Raw genomic sequence first — 23604 nt, 5'->3', positions numbered from 1 at the left:
TACAGCGTCCTCTCGAGTTTCACGCTCGCTTCGTTCCAAAGGTATAGCACTAAACTCCAGGTATTGAAAACACTGAAAAAGCACTTATTTGTTCTGACCCATGGAGATTTCTATTTTTATTTATTTTTTACATTTGGCCTATGGCGCCAGTATACTATCCATCTGGGCCTGATGGTTGGCCCTGAGCCCGCCATGGTGCAACTATTTATAGTGGCGCCATTATAATTGGCTCATGCTGCCCCCCGGAGCTCACTTTTTTCCCTCCTTTACTCCCTTGTTATCGCAAAATACGTCCTACCTTGGAAAAAGGAAGAAAACAGGAAGAGAGAACGGGTCGTTTTAAAGCCACAGATGAACCCTTACGATTGGCTGAGCTCTGAAAACACGCGTGATTCGCTAGGAGTCCGATGACGTCATCGCCGGCGCTAACCCAATCAGCGGCCTCACTGCCTTAAGGTGGTGTCACACTGACCGTTTTCCTCTAACCGTTGTGGCTACTGGCAATGCCCGTACGCCCATCCAGGAGCGAGTTGTCAGTTGTCTGTAAGCTGGTGTCACACTGGACCTTTTTCTTCCCATCGCTTTGGTGTCAGCTTGGGCAACCGGCAAGTTTTCCGGGTGTGCGTCACACACATAAGGGGAAATTAGGAGGGGGTGGGGGGGGAGGGGCAGAAGGGAGAGTCAGGTCATGTCATGACACACACACACACACACACACACACACACATACACATAGAAAGGGAAATGAGAAGGGTGGGTGGAGGTAGGGGCAGAAGTGAGAGTCAGGTCATGTCTTGACCTGAGTCAGGTCATATCCTGATCAAAGCCCTGATCTGATTCTCCTTTCTGCCCCTCCCTCCCCACACCATTCTCATTCCCTTTCTGCATGTGTGTGTGTGTGTGTGTGTGTCAAGTCAGGACATGACCTGACCTGAGTCAGGTCATGTTTTTATGAAAGCCCTGATCTGACTACTTTCTGCCCCATCCTTCTCATTTCCCCTCGTGTGTGTGTGTGTGTGTGTGTGACAGGTATGGACATGACCTGACCAAAGCCCTGACCTGAGTCTAATTTCTGACCCTCCCTCCCCACACCCTTCTCCTTTCTCCTAATTTTCATCCTCTCTATCTCACCTTTCATGAGAGGCCGGGGCTCATAACCAGAGTGAAGCTACACACCTCCTCTCCAGTCAGGGGCTCCGTGGTATTGAGGCTGTGCCGAGTTGAACCAAACACGACAGTGAGGAGGCAGCGGGAAGTTCAAATGCGGTTTACGTGTCAATAAGTCTCTCTCTCTCTCTCTCTCTCTCTCTCTCTCTCTCTCTCTCTCTCTCTTGCCATAGCCACAATGTTTGGAAGAAAACGTCCAGTGTGATACTACCTTTTAAGGTAGCGTGCGTGACGCCGATGGTAAGTAGACGTGACCTGTACATGTCAAAGCAGCGTGAAACTCGGGGTGATAATGCGCGAAAGTCGGGATGGTAAGAATTAAGGACTAACCGCAAAACTCAAGGATCGTGAAACTCGGATAGCATGAAACTTGAGAGGGTACTGTATATTATTTATATATTATACTATATTACTTATATTATTTAAATTTATAATATTATACTTTCTCATAATTATTTATCATTGCTTTTTGTTAGTAAAATTACTTTTATTCTGTATAAAATAACATGTAAAATGATTGTTAATATTTTTTGGGGATATGGGACGCATCAATGGGATCCCCATTAATTTAAATGGGGAAATTTGTTCTGATTTTTGCGAGCCAAATTCTGGAACGAATTCAACTCATAAACCGAGGTATGACTGTATATGCATATACATTGTCATACCTTTATGAGCTAAATTCGTTCCAAAACTTTGCTCGCAAACCAAAAAACTCTAAACCAAAACGAACTTCCCCATTTAAATTAATGTGAATCCCATTATTGTGTCCCATATTCCAAAAATATTAATAAAAATCATTTTACATGTTATTTTATGCAAAATAAGTAATTTTACTAACAAGTAGCAATAATAATTAATATAAATAATATGGTATAATAATATAAATATAAACTATAATAATATAGTGCCGAAAACACAAAGATCGCACACCAGAGTACAAACATAAGTGGACATAAGTGCAAGGGTACTACCTGTGTGAGTGTACAACATGGACTGAAGGTGGTGTTACACTGGGTGTTCTCCAGCCATTGGACCTTGCAGCAACCTTAGCTGCCCGTACACCCAACTGGGAGTGAGTTGTTGGTTGTCCGTACAGATGGAAAAGGTAAAGATAGCTATGCAAGATGGTATATACATACATACACAACATATAGTTCTATAGCTAGTTTTACAGTGGTTTCAGTCCATTTAAGGCATTTAGTATGATTAATTGGCTATTACAAGTCAAATCCAATTGTCTTCGGGTCCCTATAGGGTTTGTTTGGGGAGGACCGATCGGGTCAACATTACAAGTCACTTATATCACAGGCCAGTGGCAGGGGGTACAGGGTACCAACTGATGCGATGAACATATCATCATCATTTCATTTAACGTCGGTTTTCACTTTTCCTGAGCGGCTGGACGTTTTATGGCTCGTAAATTGAGCCATTTTCAGTTTTTGGTGCAAGATTTTCCGGGTGCATGCCCTTGCTAAACCAACCACCTATTTTAAGTGGTAGCCCTAGCCCTTGCCTGAACAAAAAAGGCAAACCCTACAAGGCTGCAGGAGGGCTGTGAGGTTTACCACCTGCTATTTCACCCATAGCTGGGACTGGATGGCCATTGACTCTGATAAATATGAGTTCATCTGCCCTTAGAATGGTCTTGTTTTTAATCCACCTGGCAGTCCTGCACACCCTCCTCATTGGTCCAAAAGAAAACCAGTGGGATTGCCGATTTACCCACCGACTACCCGACCATGCGGCTGGTTGCACTGGGTTACATGTTACCAGTAGCAGTGCACTACATTAACTGCCCTGACCAGACTAATGAACGACGACGAACAGATGAATGAAGTTATCAAAATCATCGAAATCCATTATTCACAACCAAAACATGTAATTATTTTTAATAACTTCAATTTAAAATGCCATTTACATTGGCAATGCTGTTTTTGTAGTTATAAATCAGGGTAAGAAAGATGGCTGGAGGTCTGAGATTGGCATTTCTAGGAGGAGAGCGTGCCCCCTCTGTCAACCATACACAATTCTCTGAGGCCAACGGCTACATTTTATGTAAGCTTCTAGAGGATTTTAAAGCATGCAGAGCTTTATGATATTGTTATCATTTTGTTAGAAAAGGATAATGACATAAAACAAACATCATACAGATGCTCAAATAAGGATAGAATGTAATATTACTCATAATGTGTGTTTAACCAAATCCTCCCTGTGTATGTTTTTTCTTATGCAGTCCAAATGGCACTTCATTCTCTGTAATAGCACTGCACTCCTGTGTTTGATTGGTCTCTTGAAACCTTGGCTAATAACCATACGACACACCATCTTAACATGGTGACAGCTTTGAAAGCATCGTGAACACCCCTAATATCATGCACAGTGGTCATACACAAATCTGCTACTGCTGCTGTTGTGTGTTGTCACATGATGCCTCATACTCACAAGGGTACCACAGTTTAATGATAATTTCATGAAAAAACATTAATGAGTGTCATTGTGAAGAAATGGATGAAAATGTTCAGTTTTCATTCATAGGGAAGTGGCCTTTGGGCGGGAAGGCACCTTATACATCTCTTCCGATCGTTCCAGTAAGCTGACTGAACTCAACCTAAGAATGCCATTGGTAATGCCAACACCTGATGATCCTCATACCCAAACTTCCCAAAGTCCTTCGGGTTTGACTTGTAATACAGCTGGATGTTAAAAACCTGGTAATGTTACGGCTTTTGGAATCAACTTTAGTCCAACTCAGTTATGAAGTCCGATTAGACGGGGCCCACTTGGGAAGTCCCCTGGCCATAGCAGTCAAATCTAGCCTTTGGTATACCGAATATTTTGTACCCAATTTCAAATAGTAAATAGCTGATATGTGAGAGAGAATAATGTGTTGGGGGTGATGCAGCAGTCCTGTAGGGAAGCACGGGCCCCACCCAAATGGAATTCATACCATCAGTTGGTTGTAGACAATCTGAGCAGCCACAGCATCCAGCACACCAATACCTAACAAACAAAAAATATATATTAAATTGACAAAAAGATTTATTTTACATTAAAGAAAGCAGCCTAATGGGAAAACAGGCTTGCTAAGCACTGCTCCTGTAAAAAGAGAATAGCTGAAGTAGTCACAAGAGAATCTATATCATTTGGACAGGTCTTGATACAACCCCATGGAAAGTCATAGGTAAGACATAGACAAGAAGAAAAACATGTGAAGGAATGCTGTTCCAAAGTTTACCAATGAAAGGACGAGAGAATGAATATGCTGGTGAACTCTTGCATGAAGGATTTGGATACCATTAGAATGAGAGAGTAGAATGTTGTATGAAGTGGGGCTGTGGAGGGGTGAAGGGATGACGATAACAAGATCAGAAGAGCAGTTAGCATGAAAATAGCAGCAGAAGATAGAAAGAGGCAACATCGCAATAGAATTTGACCCCTAAAGGACAGAGATGTAACGTGAAATAGGTTCTCACCATACGACAATGTTCTGACATTTTCCCCAAAATTGCTCACTTTCCATTATCAATTTCATGGCTCTGCCTAAGCCAATAGCTTTAAATTTATGAGTATTTCCTTTATCCATCCGTCCTCTTCAATCTGCCTAATGAGACGAAAAACCTTTAAGGTCCAGTCACAACAAACTTGCATTCTTTTCATTCTATTATTTAAACAGAAGTAAAATTTTGTTAAATTTGTAAGCCATGAAAAAAGAACTGCATCCACCTACCAAGAGATTTATATATGGTTGTCTTTTCATGAAGAACTGGCTTCTTTCCAAGTATAACTTCACCAATCTCTGCAAATACTGTAGCCTTCGACTTGATAACATCTCCTAGAACCAGGTAAGAGTATCTTAGTGCTTTGAGATACTAAAAGTATTCCTAACCTAAATAACTTTCTAATACATGTAAAGGTAGAATAATCTAACTATGCAAGGTAGAATGGGCTAATCACACTGACGTGATATTCTTGATGTAAATAAAAACTCACACTGGCAGATGATAGAGTCTCTATCGTCTGCCAGTATGGGTTTTTATTTACTAACTAAACAAGATGTTTAAGCAGGAGCACAGTTTATAAAGACATAAAGAAAAGCTCATATTTGATGTGCTATTTGATAACTTAAGCTATGGGCATCTCCAGCTAAGGCCAATGTCACACTATGTGGCATTGCTGTAGCAGCACTGCAGCATTACAAAAACACACACAAACAAATGAGAGGTGTCACACTGTTGTGGTGATGCTGCACCACAGCATCACGCCAGATGTGAGGAGAGAGAGAACACACACAGTTCTATGGCACATGGTCACACTGTCTGGCAACGCCGCACAATGCTCTCCCGCTACCACTCTTGACAAAATGTTTGACATGGAAGAAGAAAGATAAACAGAAGCAAATGAGAGCGAAAAGAGGAAAAAGGGAGAGAGAAAAGGAAGAAGAGAATGAAAGAAGAAAAGAAAGCTAAGATGAGAGTAAATAAGAAGAGGAATGGGAAAAGAAAGATAGATAAAAGCAAAAGAGGGTGAAAAGAAGAAGGGAAAGGGAGATAGGAAAAGAAATGAAAAAGAACAGTACAGTCTGTTCATGCGAGTGGCGCGGACATTGAGATCTCGGAAAATTTCACATACCTTTGTAGCATGCTTTGTAGCTTGCCATGTTGTCCTGCTGCCTGGCAAAACTGGACTGAGGTTGAGGCTCAAAGCTCCAAACCCAACCACTACTTTTTCCCATAATCAATAAGTTTGGTTATTTGAGTTATTATTAATTGTTAAATATCCCGCAAAATAAAGCTAAATAGTTCTGCTCTTTGTTGATCAAGTGTTCTGTTCTCTCACCTGACTCTTTGTAGGCGGCCTCATAACTGTCCGTGTATATGGTAGATGCATGAACTAGGTTCTCTTCCATCTCCTGCTGATCTGGACGTGGAGCACCAACACCTATTGTCATAAAGAAATGCTGTAATTCATTTACTGAACAAAAAAATAACACTTAAAATAATTAGAGAAAATCCAATTATAAAAGATAAGTACATGCAAGCAATTCCTAAAGTTGTGTAAGTCATAATGGTTATAGTTATTAAAAAAAATACACAAAAGTAACAAACAGAATTCTTAACACATAAGATTTTAAACGGCCTGCTCAACTGGCTGTTCCTTTAAGAGACAATCCCACTGAAGGAGGCAAAGATGACACCCAGTGAGTTTGTGGGAACAGAACCACCGCTTTGCCACCAGTGAAATGCCAGAATTATTCTCTTTACTACACTCCCACACGACCACTGCGTGTAACGAAACACACAAGAAATTAATCCAGACAAGGAAAAGTTTTGCCGGCGCCAGGGATTGAACCCGCGAGTTCGCAACCAGCGAGACGGGAGAGCTATTCCTTAACCAGTCAGCCAAAGAGGTACCCCCCTCGCAGAGGGAGTTATGGATGGCTCGCCCATCAGGCTAGTCGCTGCACTACAATATTCCTGAGATAGAGTTTGGGTCATAAGGAATTTCAGTAAGTCACAGCTTGTACTTGTCAGTGACATGACCAGAGGTGGGAGGAGCTTAGCTTTGGCACACACAAGAGCAGTATACTCACTCACTCACTCATTCATTCCCTCTTACTGTTTATGTGGGCTCCTGGTTTAATCCATTCCAATTTCAAAATTGGAGATGTTGTTCCGGTGCAAGAATTTATTACATCTGCCTCCTTAACTGCTTCCTCCACAGTGTGGGCAGTTCCTGCAGGTATTCCTTCAGCACGCAAAGTACTACATAGCTCTTCTGCTGCTTCTGTTCTCCGTGCCCATACTATAATCTGAAAGAGAAATATAGTGTAGTAGATTTGACATTAATCATTTCTGATAATGGAGAGGAAGTAGAAATGTGGCTATAGATGGAGGTGGTTCTCAGCATTCCAAATGTAAGTCCTTTTAGCAGTTGATTGCTGTAATAATTGTCAAGTCATCAGCATGCTCCCCATCACCACAATATTTGGTTATAAACAGGGTATATGTTACTGGTTAAAACACTTTATTATTTACTGATTTAAAGTTGGCAAAAATTTGGGGAAATGGTGTGTGTTGCGTGTATGTATTGTGGTGTGGAAAGAGAGGATCTGTCTTTAGAGAATGCTGAACTACTCTCTGGTGTTGATGAGACAATAGGGGAACGGAAAATGAGGACACGGGAAGGGTCTTTGGAGGGCTTGCACCACCCTCCTTGCTTCTCGTATATACCTCATCGGGAGTGGCTTACACCCGTTTCGGTAGGTGTCTTCCTACCTATTCCCTGTGGAGTACTGTCTCATCCGTGCTGAAAATTTGCTCAGGAGTGAGATTACCCTCCTCAACAGCCTCCTTAAATATGTTAGGGTATTTCTCAGCCTTCACTTAATCAGCAGTTGCCTGTTCCCCTGTGAACCAGTTGTTCTTAAAGTGCTCCCTCTTTGCAAAAGATGACAGCCAGCAAGTTGATGCAGTGAATTTCTTCTGATGGGTTAAAGGGTACTTCTCAGACGTGACTTTGAAGAATTTCATTGCCTGCTGCTGAATCTCCATGGTTGACGAAGCCACGTTATTCCTTTTTTGCCTCCAGATATATTCTTCTAGCAACCGTTCCATAACAAAGAAGGTCTTGGTAATGATTAACCCTTTCATTGCTAAGCGCTCGCAACAAGACTATCCCCTCAGGTGCGCTCGGGCACCCCAGCGGGGGAAGTGGATCTCTTTTAACCGCTATATCTAAAAAACTATTCATCACAGTTACAAAACAAAAACACCATTGGAAAGAGGATGCCAAGATCTACAAGATTCGGTTATGTAAGCCTCTCCTGGCAGTTCGCAGCGAGCACCTTGCCACAAGTGATATTAGCGTTAAGCTGTTAACTTTTAACCATCAAAAACTATTCATCAGCAAGCAAAGAAAAAAAAACAAATCTATTGGATGATTCAGAAGCCTCTCCTGCGAATGTACAGGCATGTTCAGGGGGTGTTTTTTGCTGTGAGTGCAACTGGCACTCGCAGCGAGCTTTTAGCACCACCAGCAAGTGATGTTAGTGCTCGCTCTTTTAACCGTTGTATCTCAAAAACTATTCATCACAGCTAAAAAACAAAAACACCATTGGAAAGAGGAGGCCAAGATCTATACGATTCAGTAATGTAAGCCTCTCCTGCGAAAGTACAGGCACGTTCAGGGGGTGTTGCCTGTGAAGACGTACATTTATACGTGCGCGACGGTCACAAATTGTAGACATGTTCAGGTTAAGGGACTGACCAACTGCAGACTTCCCTCTTGCTTCAATCCTCTTTATCACGTCTATTCTGTAGCAGAGTCAATTGGATTCTTTTACTCTTGGGTCTAGACATGGGAGTTTCTGAAAATTGGTTATTTACAAAATTTCCTTCCCATCCTTATACACACCTGACCTCAATTTAAAGCTTTCAATTGTGTTATCCTCAACTACACAGCTACTAAGTTTGTTCCACTCATCCATCATTGTTTACACTAACCAGTTCTGATCTATTTTCTTCCTGAAATTGAATTTATCCAACTTATATCCACTGGTGCATGTCCATACATGAATTTTAACATGAGTACTTTGTCTAAATCCCTCTTATCAATCCCCTTAATCCATTTAAAATCTCCTCTCCACACAGTCTGTCTTTCCAAAGAATGTAAATTACATTTTCTGAAGGATTCTCTGTACAGTAGGTTCCTACCGTATATGCATAAGAAAATGGACAACAAAAAACTTACCTACTTAGTTTAAGAGCAAATAATGGTTTAAAATACTAACCTTCTTGAGCTTAAGAATGTGTGCCATGGCTCTAGCATGAGATGCTGCTTGCACCCCAGCACCTAAAACTGCAACTGTCCAGCTGCTACACCCTCCTGATTAGATGGCAAGAATGATAATAATATTAATTGTAATATTTAAAAGAATCAGTAATAACAATACAAAAGGATCTCACCAGTAAGTTTCCAGAATAATATTTTTTTATAACAGCAACAAGTTAGAATAGATACAAATTTTCTACTAAAACATTTAGATTGCTTTCAGTAATTGACTTTTTTGCTAGAAGGAAGCAGCAAGGTGTATCTTGGATAGTGTTTGTTTGCCACTATGTAAGGGCCCCCCAAGAAAGACTACAGGCACTACAGGCAGCACGTAAAAAAAAGTAAGTTTTGTTAATTCAGGCCCCAGATATTTGCCATTGTTTGGAGTGTCGGATAAATGAGGTTCTACTGAACAAGTAAAGCATTAGAGGATGTTACTAGAAATAGCAAAAATGTAATATTAACAGGAGATTTTAACTGTAAAAATGTCTAATGGGAAAAGTTTGATGTGGAAGGTGAAAGAAAAATTGACAACAGAAAACCTCATTACACAGTGGGTAAAGAAAGAGATGAGGTTTAGAGAAGATGAACCAGCAAAATTGGACTTAATTTTTACCAACTTGTTAAGTGAAGTGCAACATGAGTGTCCACTGGGAAAAAGTGACCATAAAGTTTAACAAATAAAAATAGATGAAGAATGTGAAGAGACTGGATTAGAGAACCATAAAGACAAAAGAAGAAATTACAACAAAGCTAGGTATAATGATTTGCGAACTTTTTTTGATAGCATAAATTGATCAAATAAAAAAGCTGTGAAAAGTACAACGAAAATATGACTACTTCTTTAAAACTTATAATGAAGGTGTAGTAAAGTGGGTACCTTACTATGTGATTAAGAAAATGGGGGAAATAAAAGTGGTTTAATACAAGATGTCTCGAAGCAAAGAAAAATAAAGATAGAGCATGGAGATACTTAAAAAAGAGAAGGAATGCCATATATAGGCAGTGTTGTGCACACTACCTGCTAAAAGTAGTGGCACTACTGCTACTACTACTTCAGTCAAATTGTAGTGGCACTACCGCTTCAGATACTCATTTTTAAATGTAGTGCACTACCGCTACTACTGCCGCTACCGCTACTTGTGAACAATAAATACTGAAAAAACATAATTCTCTTTTACAGATATTTTTACATTCCACGTCCTTGATAGAGCGCTTTACACTTCCTATACGTGAGGCTAGAAGATTCACTCACCTCCCTCTGCTGTGCTACTTAACTCAACCAGTTTTTACTAGTTTCCAAGGCTTCGTGAGCTATGATCAGGAATATTCACGAGTGACTAATCCCTTACTGTCCACAGGTAGGCAGCCAGCCACACCTCCAGTTGCAGATTCACTACTGAGCGAGCGTTAGGTGACTGACAAGAGTGACGGGTTGTGGCTCAGCCCACTGATCTGTAAACGTTCCATTCGCGTTTTCATCACGTACACAGTTGGTCCACCCCGAGCAACGAGTAGTGACTAGCCTTACCTAAAAATGTAGCGCTGCTACCGTTGTTGCCGTTCTTTCTAAAAAAGAGTGGCACTACCGCTACAGCTACTTAAAAAGTAGCTTCGCTACGTAGCGGCGCTACTAGTAGTGCCACTATGCCCAACACTGTAAATAGGGAAAGCTATAGACAAGTTAAATATAATTACACTGAGTGAGAAGAAAAAAAGTATGAAAAGAATATTATAGAAAAATGTAAGGACGCAAAACTTTCTAAAGACATATAAATAATAAATTAAGGAAGAAAGAAGCTGTGAATATGATCAAAGTGGGTGACCAAATCTATGAGGATGCAAAGAAAATCTGTGAAATATTAAATGAAAACTTTCAGAAAGTATTTACCCAAGAGGCAGAATATGAAGAGAGGGATGAGGAGAGAAGTGTCAAAAGAATGGAAAATATAAAAGTGGATGAAGAAGACATACTGGGGCTATTAGAATCACTAGATGGTAAGAAGGCAATGGGTCCAGATGAAATATCAGACCAAGTCCTGAAAAAGTGCAGTAAACAGTTACTAGAACCAATTCACGACATTATAAGTTGTTTGATTAAGACTGAAGAAGTCCCAGTGCAATGGAAGAGGGTATTATGTGGTCCCACTGTATAAGAACAGAAATAAATAAGAGCCTCTGAACTATAGACCAATTTCTCTCACAAGTGTAATGTGCAAACTGTGTGAGAAAATAATTAAAAGACAGTGGGTGGACCATCTGCAAAGAGAGAAGAAAATAAATTAAAGTCAATTTGGATTCAGACAAGGTAAAGCTTGTGTCACAAATCTAATATGTTTTTATTCAAAAGTAATAGATATAGTACAGGAGAGAGACAGATGGACAGACTGCATATTTTTGGACCTAAAAAAGGCACTTGATAAAAGTTCCACATAAAAGATTGCTGTGGAAACTAGAACATAGAGGAGAATTAGGGAGAAAAATGACAGATGGATGAAAAATTACCTGACAAACAGAGAAATGAGAACTGTGTTGAAAGATGAAATATCAGAATGGAGAATGGCCACTAGTGGAGTTCCACAGGGATCAGTGTTAGCACCCATAACATTTTTAATGTGTATAAATGATATGTCAGAAAAAGTAAAGAGTTCCATGAGTATGTTTGCAGATGATGCCAAACTGCTTAGAAAAATAAGAGATGAAGATGATTGTAACAAACTGCAGGAAGATTTAAATGAAATACATAAAAGGAGTAAAAAATGGGAAATGGAGTTCAATGAAAAATAAGAGTCACAATGAAAATGGGCGGGAGTGAAAATAGACCAAGTGGTGTGTGTATAAGATGGGAGGGACAATCATCGACACAGGCAAGGAAGAAAAAGACTTAGGAATTATAATACAAGATACACTGACACTTGAGAAGCACACAAACCAGATATTCAAAGAAACATATCAACTGCTGCAAAACATTAGTGGCATTTCACTAATTGGATAGGGACACAATGAAGAAAATAATAACAACATTGATTAGCCCAAGGCTAGAGTATGCATGCGGCAGTTGTCTGGTCACCACACAAGAAAAAGGACATAAGGAAATTTGAAAGGATTCAAAGAATTGCAACTGAAATGGTACCAGAACTAGCAAGCCTGCCATATGAAACTAGATTAGAGGAACTGTGCTTACCAACACTGGAATAGAGGAGACCTGATAGCATTGTACAGGCATACAAGAGGAATGGACGTGTTTGACAGAAGTGATTTTATTGAGACAGAAGGGGGGAGGCAACTAAGAGGACACAGATAGAAACTGAAGAAGGGGACTTGTTTGAAAGACATAATAAAGTACAGTTTTCCATACAGGAGTGTGGATACATGTAATGGACTAAGCAAAGACATTGTTGAAATGAGCAGTGTCCATAAAATGAAGGAAAAGTTGGACAAATGTAGATTGGGAGACAGGACTATCTGAGCTTGAGTTCAGGCCCTGTATACTACAAATAGGTACATGCAAATAGGGTAAATACACGTAAAAGAGGAAAAACTACGTTTGAAGATTAAAGAGACAAAGAAGAGGTAAAGAGGGTTAAGGAACCCAACTTTTTTTTATCATGACATGAACATGACAAACCATACAAATGACACCCTGGTATTGGCAAATCCCACACAAAGATCAAATCCAAAACCACAACAATGATGATGGCTGTTGTGAGTTTCCTCATTATCACACGAGATTGCCAGGGCGAGTAGGATCCGTTAGACTCTCACAGCCCTTCAGCAACACCTTATTTGATCTGTAAACTTCCTATAAGCCAAGATTATGTCTACAGGTAATGCAACATTTGGCAACTATTTGGTAACTATTGTTTTGTTCACAAAGCTTACAATATCAGTGCCAAGTCAAAAAGTACAAATTCAGATAAGTTTTGAAATTTTTATTTATGGACAAGAGGATAACAAACCTTTTACTTTCAGTTCATGTGTAGCAACTGCAGATGATGCAGCTGTTCTGAGGGCTGTGATGACCTCCCCTTGCAAGAACTGAAAAGCATTGATATATTTCATGATGTATAATTATATGTCTTTCTCTTTACAACTTTTACCCATGTTCATAGAGGGTTACTGTTATGAGGTTGGGGGAGAGGGGGTTTATGGTGAAATGCTGAGTCTGATAGGGGGAAAGGTGAAGTCATGTGTTAAATAATATTTTCAGTTTTTTTCCCTATGTTACTTAACTCTCAAACGACATTGTTTTCACCAAATGGTCCCTAGATATGGGTAAATACAGCTTTTTTTTTTTTTGTTGTTGTTTATTCATATTGTATGAACTGTCTTAACTTGCTGAACACAGTAATGAAATCCAAATTGCAACATGTTGTGTAATACAGTACCCTCCCGAGTTTTGTGATCCTTGTGTTTCGCGCTCAATCCTAAATTCTTACCATGCTGACTTTCGTGCATTATCGCCCTGAGTCTCGCGTTGCTTTGATATGTATGGATCACGTCTACCTACCGTCGGCGTCATGCGCGATTCCTTAAGGTGGTGTCACACTGGCCATTTTCCTCCAACTGTTGGGGCTACTGGCAGCCACGTTTGCCCTTGCGCCCAACCAGGAGTGAATTGTCGGTTGTCCATACGGATGGAAAACGGCTGGAGGTACGAGAAACCGCATGGCTGTATGTAAACAAAGAGACAACGGTAGTGGCTGAGGAGTGAGGAGCAGTGGAAAATGGCCAACCAAGAAACTCGTAAAGTAGACTGGCAGAGCTAATTCGTTCACTATTTAATCGATACAGGGCGACTGCTTTGTTTACCTTGTGAATATGGACAACCAAGCTTGGCCGTGTGTGCCGCACACCTGGAAAAGTTGGGGTTGCCAGTCGCCTCTATTGCCATTGGATTGGAGGAAAAAGGCCCAGTGTGACACCAGCTTAAAGGCATGGTCACACAAGCTAGTTTCTTGGGAATTTCCCACCAAAATTATCTCCCAACAATTTTCTGCCTCAAATTTATCCTCAAGTTTGGTCACACAGAGGACTGTTGGATTCTGGGATATATCAGCTGAAATGCAAAAATAACAATGGATCCAGATGTTGCAGAGTTTGCTTTGTGGTGTTTGCTGAAGAAAAATAAAAAAATTAAGAGAAAGCATTTGTTGGTTCGTGAGTGGTTAGCTCAGAGACAAAGGGAGAGTGTGTTACAGCTTGCTACCGTTAATTAAATGTCACGATTAGCAGTGAGGACCCAGCCATGATAATGCAGTGGCTATGCTTGGACAAGACTCAAGTCCAAGACCTGCTCAACCTGGTTATTCCAAGCTTATCTAGCTTCGTGGAACTCATTGTGGTACTGGAATAAACACACGGATAGCTACTAAACCGATGAGCTGATACGCTCTTTTTCTTCTTGTGACCACAACTTACCGACCTCACGAGAAAATTACTGACATGCTAGTGACTTATTGTTATCTTAAGACTTAATTTCTTATTGTTATATTAAGACTTAATTTCTATGACCTAATGTTTAAAACCTATTATAGATCTGTAACCTACTAAGTAAGGTAGTTCAGGTAATTGAGAAAGAAAGTCTTTGACAGCATATGGTGTCTCACTGGAAGGTTCATGAGGTTTACTATTTCTCAAAGCTTTTAGAAAAGCTATACATATTGTTACTACCACAATTTCTCATTTATGGAGGAGGAAATCATGATTAGACCATCATACTTACTGCAGCAGGGAGCCCAGTATCTTCATGTAGCAACAGTATATTAGATGAGTGAGTGTTATGTCCATGGTCACTGTTTTTCGGTAAGAAAGTTAGTATCTTGACTGCTAGAGCCTCATCATTCACAAGTCCTGGCATCAAAAGCATTCCTCTGGAAACAATAACAAGAACAATTAACAATAACAAATACTGTATGCTCCAGTATTCACTTTAATCTCATTCTTGTTTCACCTGCTATATTATGTATATGCTATGTAAATGCAGTACATTGAGTTTAAATATTTAGGGACAGTTTTATGTAAGCATGGAAGTATGGAAGGTGAGGTGAGGGAAAGAGCAGTAAAGGACAGACAGGTGGTGGGTGCATTGGAGAGAGTATGAAAGGAAGTGTGAGCATGGAGGTAAAGAGGGGAATAAGGAACAGTATTATCCTGCCAACTCTGTCATATGCATCAGAGACGTGGACATGGAATGCAGCACAGCAATCGAGAATACGTGTAGTGGAAAAGAGTTATACAAGAGGTGCATGTGGTGTTTTAGGATTGAATGGAGAAAGTAATGAAAGCAAGTATAGGTGACAGAGAAAGGAGTGGATTGTGGAGTGGTGGAGAGGGTGAAGCATGGTGTGCTGAGATGGTTTGGAAATGTGATGAGAATGGAGAATGAATTCATTAAGAGAGTGTATGAGGGAAGGATTGAGGGAGGGACTCTAGATTCTCTAGAAGAGGGGGTCATTGTTGCACTCTGGGGGGCAGCATGAACCAACATGATGGTGCCACTATAGAAACACTTGCCTGCACCACAATGGGCTGGGGCTGACCATCAGTCCCTTCCAAGAAAGCCTTCTGGCGCCTTAGGCAGAAATGTTAAAAAAAAATAAATAAATAAATAAAATAACAAAATGGATAATAATAAATAAGTAAATAAGAAGAAATAAAATTAAAAACTCAGACATTTAGTTAAATGGACTCAGGCATTTAATTAAAGGCACTCAAGACATTCAATAAGTGACTCAATCATTAAACTACATGCACATTTAGATAAAATCAGACATTTATTTAAAGGGACTCATGACTTTCAGTTATTGGGAATCAGACATTTAATTACAGGGTCTCATTAATATCATTAACATTAGTTAGACCTTATCTTGATTATGTGGGACAGTTCTGGACATCTAAATGTTAAAATCAGTACAGAGAAGGATGACTAAAATGATGCATGGGTTAAGAAACTTGCCATATGATGAAAGACTTAAATATAGCTCAAGGATGATCGGCACTTCTATTGCTTCCATTCCTTAAAATGATCCCCAGTACCCAGTTTGCACGATTTCTAGCTTGAATGCATTGTGCCATTGAACAAAGATCAGAGCTCACCACCACCACTAAATCCCTCTCGCACCTAAACCTACTCATGGGAGTGTCATTCAAGCAATAGTTATCTCTTTCACTGATAAACTCTGGAGCAGCCTTCCTTTGTCTGTATTTCCTCCTGCCTACTACTGGAACTCTTTCAAGAGGGTACTATCAAACATCTCTCCATCCAAGTTGACCCTCTCTTCTAGCCACTCATTTGTTTTTTCCTTTGAGCTGCTGACTTTACTGCAAAAAATATCAGTCTTACCCTTGCTGCTTAGGTAAAGGCATAAAGGAGCGAAGTGGCTGAATGGCTCCATCAGGATGGTTAGGGCCTTGGCTGACAGCAACCAAGGCCCGTCTAATTGCTGGTATCAGAACTTCCCATGTCAGCACTTTATTTACCTCATCATTGGTAATTAACTTTATCCACCCATTTGATGAGTTCTTGTCAACGGAGCTTGCTGAAGTGCTCATTTTTGTCTTCTGTAAACAGATAAAAGTATTGATCATACAGTAGTAGCAGTGATGATAAAAAAACAAGGCTTGTGGCAATACACCACATCTTTAGGTGAAGGTGAAAGACGTTCTAAAATTAAAAATGGGGTGTGTGTCAAGTTTCATGTTCTACCTATGTAGCAAAGGTAAAAAGTTTTATGCCTCTTTAGCAATGGCACACATCCTTACAATATGGACATCGAAATAGTGATCAATTTTTACACTTCAATAGACTTTTCTTTCTCATTTCCAGTAAGGGACAATTAAACCAATTAGGAGATCAACAGGTCCAGGCCACTCTGCCCTGTGGTGTCTGAGATCTTACCACCTATTCCTTCATGTCAAAGATAAAATTGGTTTCATTCCATCTGTCCACTCACAAGCATTGATGTGGCACATGTGCATTGTTAGTTTGTGATTGCATGAAAATCAACTGTAGTGATAAATATTCATGATATTTTTTCAGTAATATATTGGAATGTTTGTGTATGCCAAAAACCCTCACACCTTCTTACATAGATCCCCAACATGCCAATTTGCATCAGTAATATGCCCTACAAACACAAAGGTCAAGCTGAAGTATCAAACAGTATAGGTAGTTAGATCATACTCAAATCAGCTATAGTCGATCAAATACCTATAAGTTATCTCATTTCAGGTTCATAATAAGGCATTTGGCTGTGTAGATACAAATGATAGGTAGGTGTTTTGATAAGGTATAGCATGAAAATCACATAGGTGATATTCAAAACAGCCCAGCATCACATTCAACAATATAGTTCATGCTGTTTTGAATATCACTACCCATGTGGTTTACATTCAGTAAATTATTAGAATATCTTTTATTTGGACTCACAGAGCAACAGAGTAATAGAGTCTTTCTATATATGTACCTGAGATGAGATGAATTATTGATATCTAAAAAAGGTTATAGTTCGTTCAAGTATGATCTCTGACTGATACTCAAGACTGTCTTTCGTGTGCTCGTATGGCATATTTTAAATGTAATTTGGCATATTTGAGATTTACATAAGGTAAGGATTTTTGTATATGGATTTTTGTATATACATACTCAAACACATTATGGAAAAAATATCTTGAATATCTACCACAACAGTTGGTTTTCATGCAATCATGAACTAACAATGCACATGTGCCACACTTATCAAAATTTTGGCTTTGTAGATCAGATGAAATTAAACCAACTCTACGTAATTATAGTTTACTAATATAAGGATGATAAGCTACTTATTTAGTGGCAATAGGCTACAAATTCTGTCACCATTAATCTAGGGGTGAAGTATTAGTCCTTTTATTTACTTTAGGTATTTGGGATTGGTATACCTATATCAACTTAACTACTACTACTCATCTAAATGGGCCCCATAACAACAATAATAGAGAAGAGGAGGAAACAGGGAGACATGATCCACATTTTCAAGATAATCCTTGGGATCCTATTAGTTGCAGGACGGAACCAACAAAACACGTACCTGAAGACAGCCTGAAGCTAGCAATGCACGGAACGTCAAAAAGGAACAAATTCTTCAATGTGAGTTATCAACCAATGGAATAGTTTCCCAGAAGATGTAGACAGTGCAAATATTTTTGAAAATAAATATGACCAATATATAAGACTGTGATAGTGAAGAGGCACTGATCCTATGCCTCAAACTATCACTAAAGGTAATGTTGAATATCTCTGCCAACCTGTTTTTAACATTCTAAACCCCCCAGAGCTACAAGATGAGGACAGTCATAAAGCGTGCCATGTATTGTCTTAAACTCCATCTTTACCAATATCTTACAGATACCAGATACTTACAGAAGACCTCCTGGAAGAGGCTTACGCCTGTGACTCCAGATCTACGTTAACAACTTGTGGCAGTGTGTGGTGGATGATTTGAGCCTTGTAATTATATTTCAAATCTTGGTTAGCCCAGAATTGATCGAGTCTGGATTCAAACTGAATCACTGTTGTTGCCGTCACCACCCACTCAGGCAGTTGATTCCAATTATTCACTACTCTACTTGGGAAAGCATACTTCCTTACATCCAACCGTGATCTTGACTTAAACAGTTTCAATGAATTTCCCCTACTCCTGCTTTCTTCTCTAAGTTTCAATATTCCTCTGGTACATGCATCATCATATTTCCCAGTGAGTATCTTATAGGCCTCAATTAGATCTCCCCTTGCTCTTCTATATGCCAGTGTGGGCAGTCTCAGCTTCCTCAGTCTCTCTTCGTAGGAAAGTCCCTTGAGTTCAGGCACCATCCTAGTAGCCCTTCGCTGAACGTTTTCCACAATTTCAATGTCTTTCACCAAGTAAGGACTCCATACTTGGTTGGCGTATTCAATGCATGGCCTTACCAGTGCCTTAAACAAGGATTTAAATATTTCAGAATCCAATGAAACAAAAGTTCTTCTAATTATTCCCACTAAATTATTGGCTTTATTTACTTTTTCTACTAGATGGTCAGCACAACTTAGTTTATTGTTTATAATGACACCCACATCTTTCTCTGTAGTAATCCTCATTAACTGTTTCTCCATGTGATATCCTTGATCTTCAACAGATGTTCTTCCTATTCTCATGTATTTGCATTTGTCTGGATGAAATCTTAATAACCATTTTTCACTCCATGAATATAAGTCTAACACATCTTGCTGCAACTTCCGACAGTCATCTTCTTCTTTAATGCATCTAAAGATCTTAGTATCATCCGCATACATATATACTTCACTATCATTTGATATTTTATCAGGGAGATCATTTATGAATATTACAAACAGCAATGGCCCGAGAACAGACCCCTGCGGCACTCCACTTATCACTGGCTTCCAACTTGACATTTCCCCCTTCACCACCACTCTTTGTTTTCTCTGTGTTAGAAAAGCTGTAATCCATTCCTGGTACTCTTTTCCAACTCCATAACTGTTAATTTTACTTATAAGCCTTTTATGTGCCACTTTATCAAATGCCTTCATAAAATCGCAATATATTACATCAATTGCATAACCATCATCAATAGTTTCAGTCCACTTGTCCATAACTTTTATGAGTTGGAGCACCGTTGACCGTCCCGGGATAAATCCATATTGTTTTTCACTAAACAAATTATATGATCTCATGTGCGTCATTATCTCCTCCCTTATTATAGTCTCAAAAATCTTACATATGACACTTGTCAAGCTGACTGGTCTATAGTTTTCTGGGATACACTTGGCACCCTTTTTATATATGGGAGTAATATGTGCAATGAGCCAATCCTGAGGGAGTTCCTTGTGTGTAAAGGAGTATTGATAAAGTATTTCTAAGGGCACTAATAGTTGTTCCATAGCCTCCTTTATGATTCTAGGGTGTATCCCATCAGGTCCAGGTCAAACCACTTCATTATTTGATCATTATTACCATTACTCATCATCATTACTCATTAGTATTTAGTACTGTTGCAGAATGCATGGTGATAGGTTGATTTTTAAAAATTTAACTCCCCCTCCTTTTTAGAGATTTGAATAGGAAATAATCAATTTTAAAACAGCATCAGATATGGTGCAAAAAATCAAAATTGTATGACTAAATGCATTTTTGCCATTATTTTCTTCAGATATCAATGGGTTTGGGATTGTGGAAGGGGGAGGAAAGAGAATTCAAGATCAAATTTTACCAGACACCAAGTTTTGTCCGCCATTCTGAAATGGATGATTTTAATTAATACTACTATCTTTGACTACCTTGAAATGGCTGTGTTATAATTTGGTGATACATTTGCTCTAGCGCCTTCGTATCTGTAGTCCAGTGAATAAAATTACTTGTGTGAAAACTGAAAAAACATCATATTTTACCCAGAAATGAAAAGCCAGTCTATAACATATTGCTCAGTTCTAAATAATCCCCAAAATTTAGTTTACCTTTTCCTTGGGCTCAGTTGTTTCACCTATTGTCATTATCATTGGGTATGCACCTGTCACATGGGATGGCATGCTCCTCCCTTCTCCTTTGTTGTTTACTTGCAACAATAAACCATCAATCAATCAATCAATCCTTAAATTTGTTTGAAAGTCCAAAATAATCACAGCTTCCATATCTTTTCTTTCCCTTGGTGCTTTTGGTATTTTCTTGCTCTTTCCCATAGTTTGTTTTGAATCCCAGTGACCAACAACACGCTTTCCCCGCCAGCTGCCAGTAACACCTACTTATAGAAAGGCGGCCATTGGATTCATTTATTCGCGTTTCGAAATCACCGTTGCCAGGTTATCGTACTCAGAACATAGTGTTTACCGGTTTTTGACGCCTAACTATTACCAAGAAACATCAGGAATTAACTACTTTAACGATAAATATAAATTAATCTAGTTATTGGGGCCCAGGAGACAGTTTTGGTGTCGGAAGTTGGTAAATATAAAAGGCTGAGTACGACAATCTGGCAACGTTAATTGTAATTGAAGTACATTACATTAACTCAGAAGCACGCGTTCCTTTGGTCATCCTCTGTATATACTTTCTATAAATATTAAAATCATCATCACCATAGCTCCCGTACGTCCTGGAGCATCATTGAGCACAGGGAAGAATATTAGCTGGTACACAACTCGAATTCTTGAACGATTTATTAACCTTAATTACTGCTGTAGAAAAAAGAAAAAAATCGCACAAGTGGTACCCCAAGACATGTACAGAGCATATTGAAGGAAAAAATATCAAGTAAATGGGAAACCTTAAACGAAATATATATACCTTGTAAATCCTTCAATATCCACAAGGAGATCTCCTGACTTTTTATAAGGTGGTTTGTGGGAGACTGTAAACGGCTGCAGACTCTTTATGCCACAACACACCGCTCTGCTATCTCTGATCTATTCACCAAGTTAAGGTCATTGCACTGATACTGGCCCTGTCATGGTTGCCAGCAAGAAGTTTAGGTTATGTCCGAGAGACGATGCCACTCTTAAATGGGAGAATCTCAATCACTTGTCTTAGACTTTCAGGGCCGCGTTGTGCAATAACCCCTGCCCAAGCTATTATTTTATGTTAATCCATCGTCTATTCCATCCCATTTAAGTCGAGTTATCACATACACCCACATATAATTACCACACATTTAATTCCACTTCTCTCAATCCCTGTCTCAAATCATGATGGATTAACATGGGACATACTAATGCAGTGTTAAGACCACACAGTTGCATACTATTTATAAAGCGCGCGTCCCGATGTGATGTCGTCAGACATCCCCGTATCGTGAGACATCCCATCCTGTATATGGGAGAGTGGTGATGATTCGGACAGTGGGATGGTCCGGCCATAGCACTGATTGATTGATTGATTGATAGTTTATTGTTGCAGGTAAACAACAAGGGAGAAGGGAGGAACATGCCATCCCTACCCCCAGGCAGGACAGAGTGAGATTATACAAATATTAATACATGTGAAGGGAGCACCAGGAAATTAAAAAGATACAATGGTAGGAAGGAAAGCACAACAAGGGACTTATTGTAAAGTATATAGGAGTGAGTGCCGCGAGAATTTGTGTGAATGTGCATAACTTTGCTGTCTTGGCCCTCAATCAATCTATTTTCAAAAAACAAAATTGTCTTGATGTGCATCGTCTTCCTGAAAAAAGTCTGCATCACACAAGCATAAATTTGTAACAATAATGTTAAAACAAACATGCAAAAATAAGGGATGAATAAAGTAGCGCATTAACATTCTCTTTGTACTCATCTCCCTTCAACTCCTCAAAACTAAAAAATATTCTTTCATCGCATCATTTTTTTCAACACGGATCTGGATCTACATGCTCTTCTGATTCTGTTGGTGTAGGTTCCGTCCCGAGGTAATAATAATAATAATAATAATAATAATAATAATAATAATAATAATAATAATAATAATAATAAATAAATGAAGATAAATAAATATATATATATATCTATATATATATATATATATATATAAATATATATATATATATATATATATATATATATATATATGAAGCAAGGTAACGAGATCGGATCGATACTCCGGTCCGTCATGACGTCTTCGGAGGCAATATTGACCCTCTATATACTTTTACATCGGGACGTAAACCTACACTAGCATCATCAGAAAAGCGTGTAGATTCAGGATTTGTGCTTGAAAAAGTGATGCGATGAAAAATAGCTGAGTACTATGGAGTTGAAAGAAAATAAGTTCAAGAAAATGTTTAGGCGCTACTTTATTTACCCTTATTTTCCTATGTTTGTTCTTACATTATTGTTACAAATTTAGGCCACTGTGATACATAATTTTCTCAGGAATACAATGGTGGCCTCATGTTTTCTTAATAATGAATGGTGGGGTCAGAAAACCGAGTTGAAGTGAAGTGGGTGAAGTCGTCGTTTTTGGATGAAGATGACCCAGCTGAACTTGGCCATATGCGTAAAAGATAAATGTAAGAAACTTAAAATGATAATTGTCTTCATTATATGCTTGTTGCTATAACCATGGTTAACTAACTTCACTATGATTCCTTGCATATTAGACGAGTTACTTTTTTTTTATTTTTTTTACTGTGAATATATGAAGATAAAAACTTGGCATCCTAGGGGTATAATAAGAAAAGAAAAAAAAAAAAAAGAGGGACCTATATACCAGATTAAAAAAATAATAAAAATAGTCGTTATTTTAAATCACTGAAGCGAACTCTTTGAATTTCATAACAATCCAAATATGTTTACTCCCCCTAAAAATTGTTGAAATGGGATGTGATTTTTTGGTAAAAAAAAAAAAATCTTTTCATTACAGATTCCGTCGTATAGGAAGTTCGGACCCCAAACTCTACTAATATATATATATATATATATATATATATATATATATATATATATATATATATATATATATATATATATATATATATATATATATATATATATATATATATATATATATATATATATATATATATATATATATATATATATATATATATATATATATATATATATATATATATATATATATATATATATATATATATATA

General features: G+C 38.6%; 1 protein-coding gene across 8 annotated transcripts in view; it reads right to left on the bottom strand.

Annotated features, from left to right (window-relative positions):
• Positions 1 to 23604, bottom strand: part of LOC126998803 (ketimine reductase mu-crystallin-like) — a 35746-nt gene continuing 12142 nt past the window's right edge. For 5 of the 8 annotated variants that reach the window (XM_050860883.1, XM_050860882.1, XM_050860881.1 and 2 more), the window contains 8 exons: positions 16346 to 16563; positions 14726 to 14873; positions 12960 to 13038; positions 8960 to 9054; positions 6787 to 6979; positions 6007 to 6108; positions 4898 to 5002; positions 1 to 4170 (listed from right to left, as the gene is read on the bottom strand). In XM_050860883.1, the coding sequence (XP_050716840.1) occupies positions 4112 to 4170; positions 4898 to 5002; positions 6007 to 6108; positions 6787 to 6979; positions 8960 to 9054; positions 12960 to 13038; positions 14726 to 14873; positions 16346 to 16554 (990 nt within the window). In that variant the 5' untranslated portion in view covers positions 16555 to 16563 and the 3' untranslated portion in view covers positions 1 to 4111. Of the gene's footprint in view, positions 4171 to 4897; positions 5003 to 6006; positions 6109 to 6786; positions 6980 to 8959; positions 9055 to 12959; positions 13039 to 14725; positions 14874 to 15516; positions 15575 to 16345; positions 16564 to 20488; positions 20775 to 21314; positions 21489 to 23604 lie in introns of those variants that run through there. The other 3 variants (XM_050860885.1, XM_050860880.1, XM_050860877.1) reach the window with 3 other exon arrangements.

Source organism: Eriocheir sinensis, chromosome 15, assembly GCF_024679095.1.
Source record: "Eriocheir sinensis breed Jianghai 21 chromosome 15, ASM2467909v1, whole genome shotgun sequence".
Taxonomy (NCBI): domain Eukaryota; kingdom Metazoa; phylum Arthropoda; class Malacostraca; order Decapoda; family Varunidae; genus Eriocheir; species Eriocheir sinensis.
This window is presented reverse-complemented; position numbering and strand designations above follow the sequence as displayed.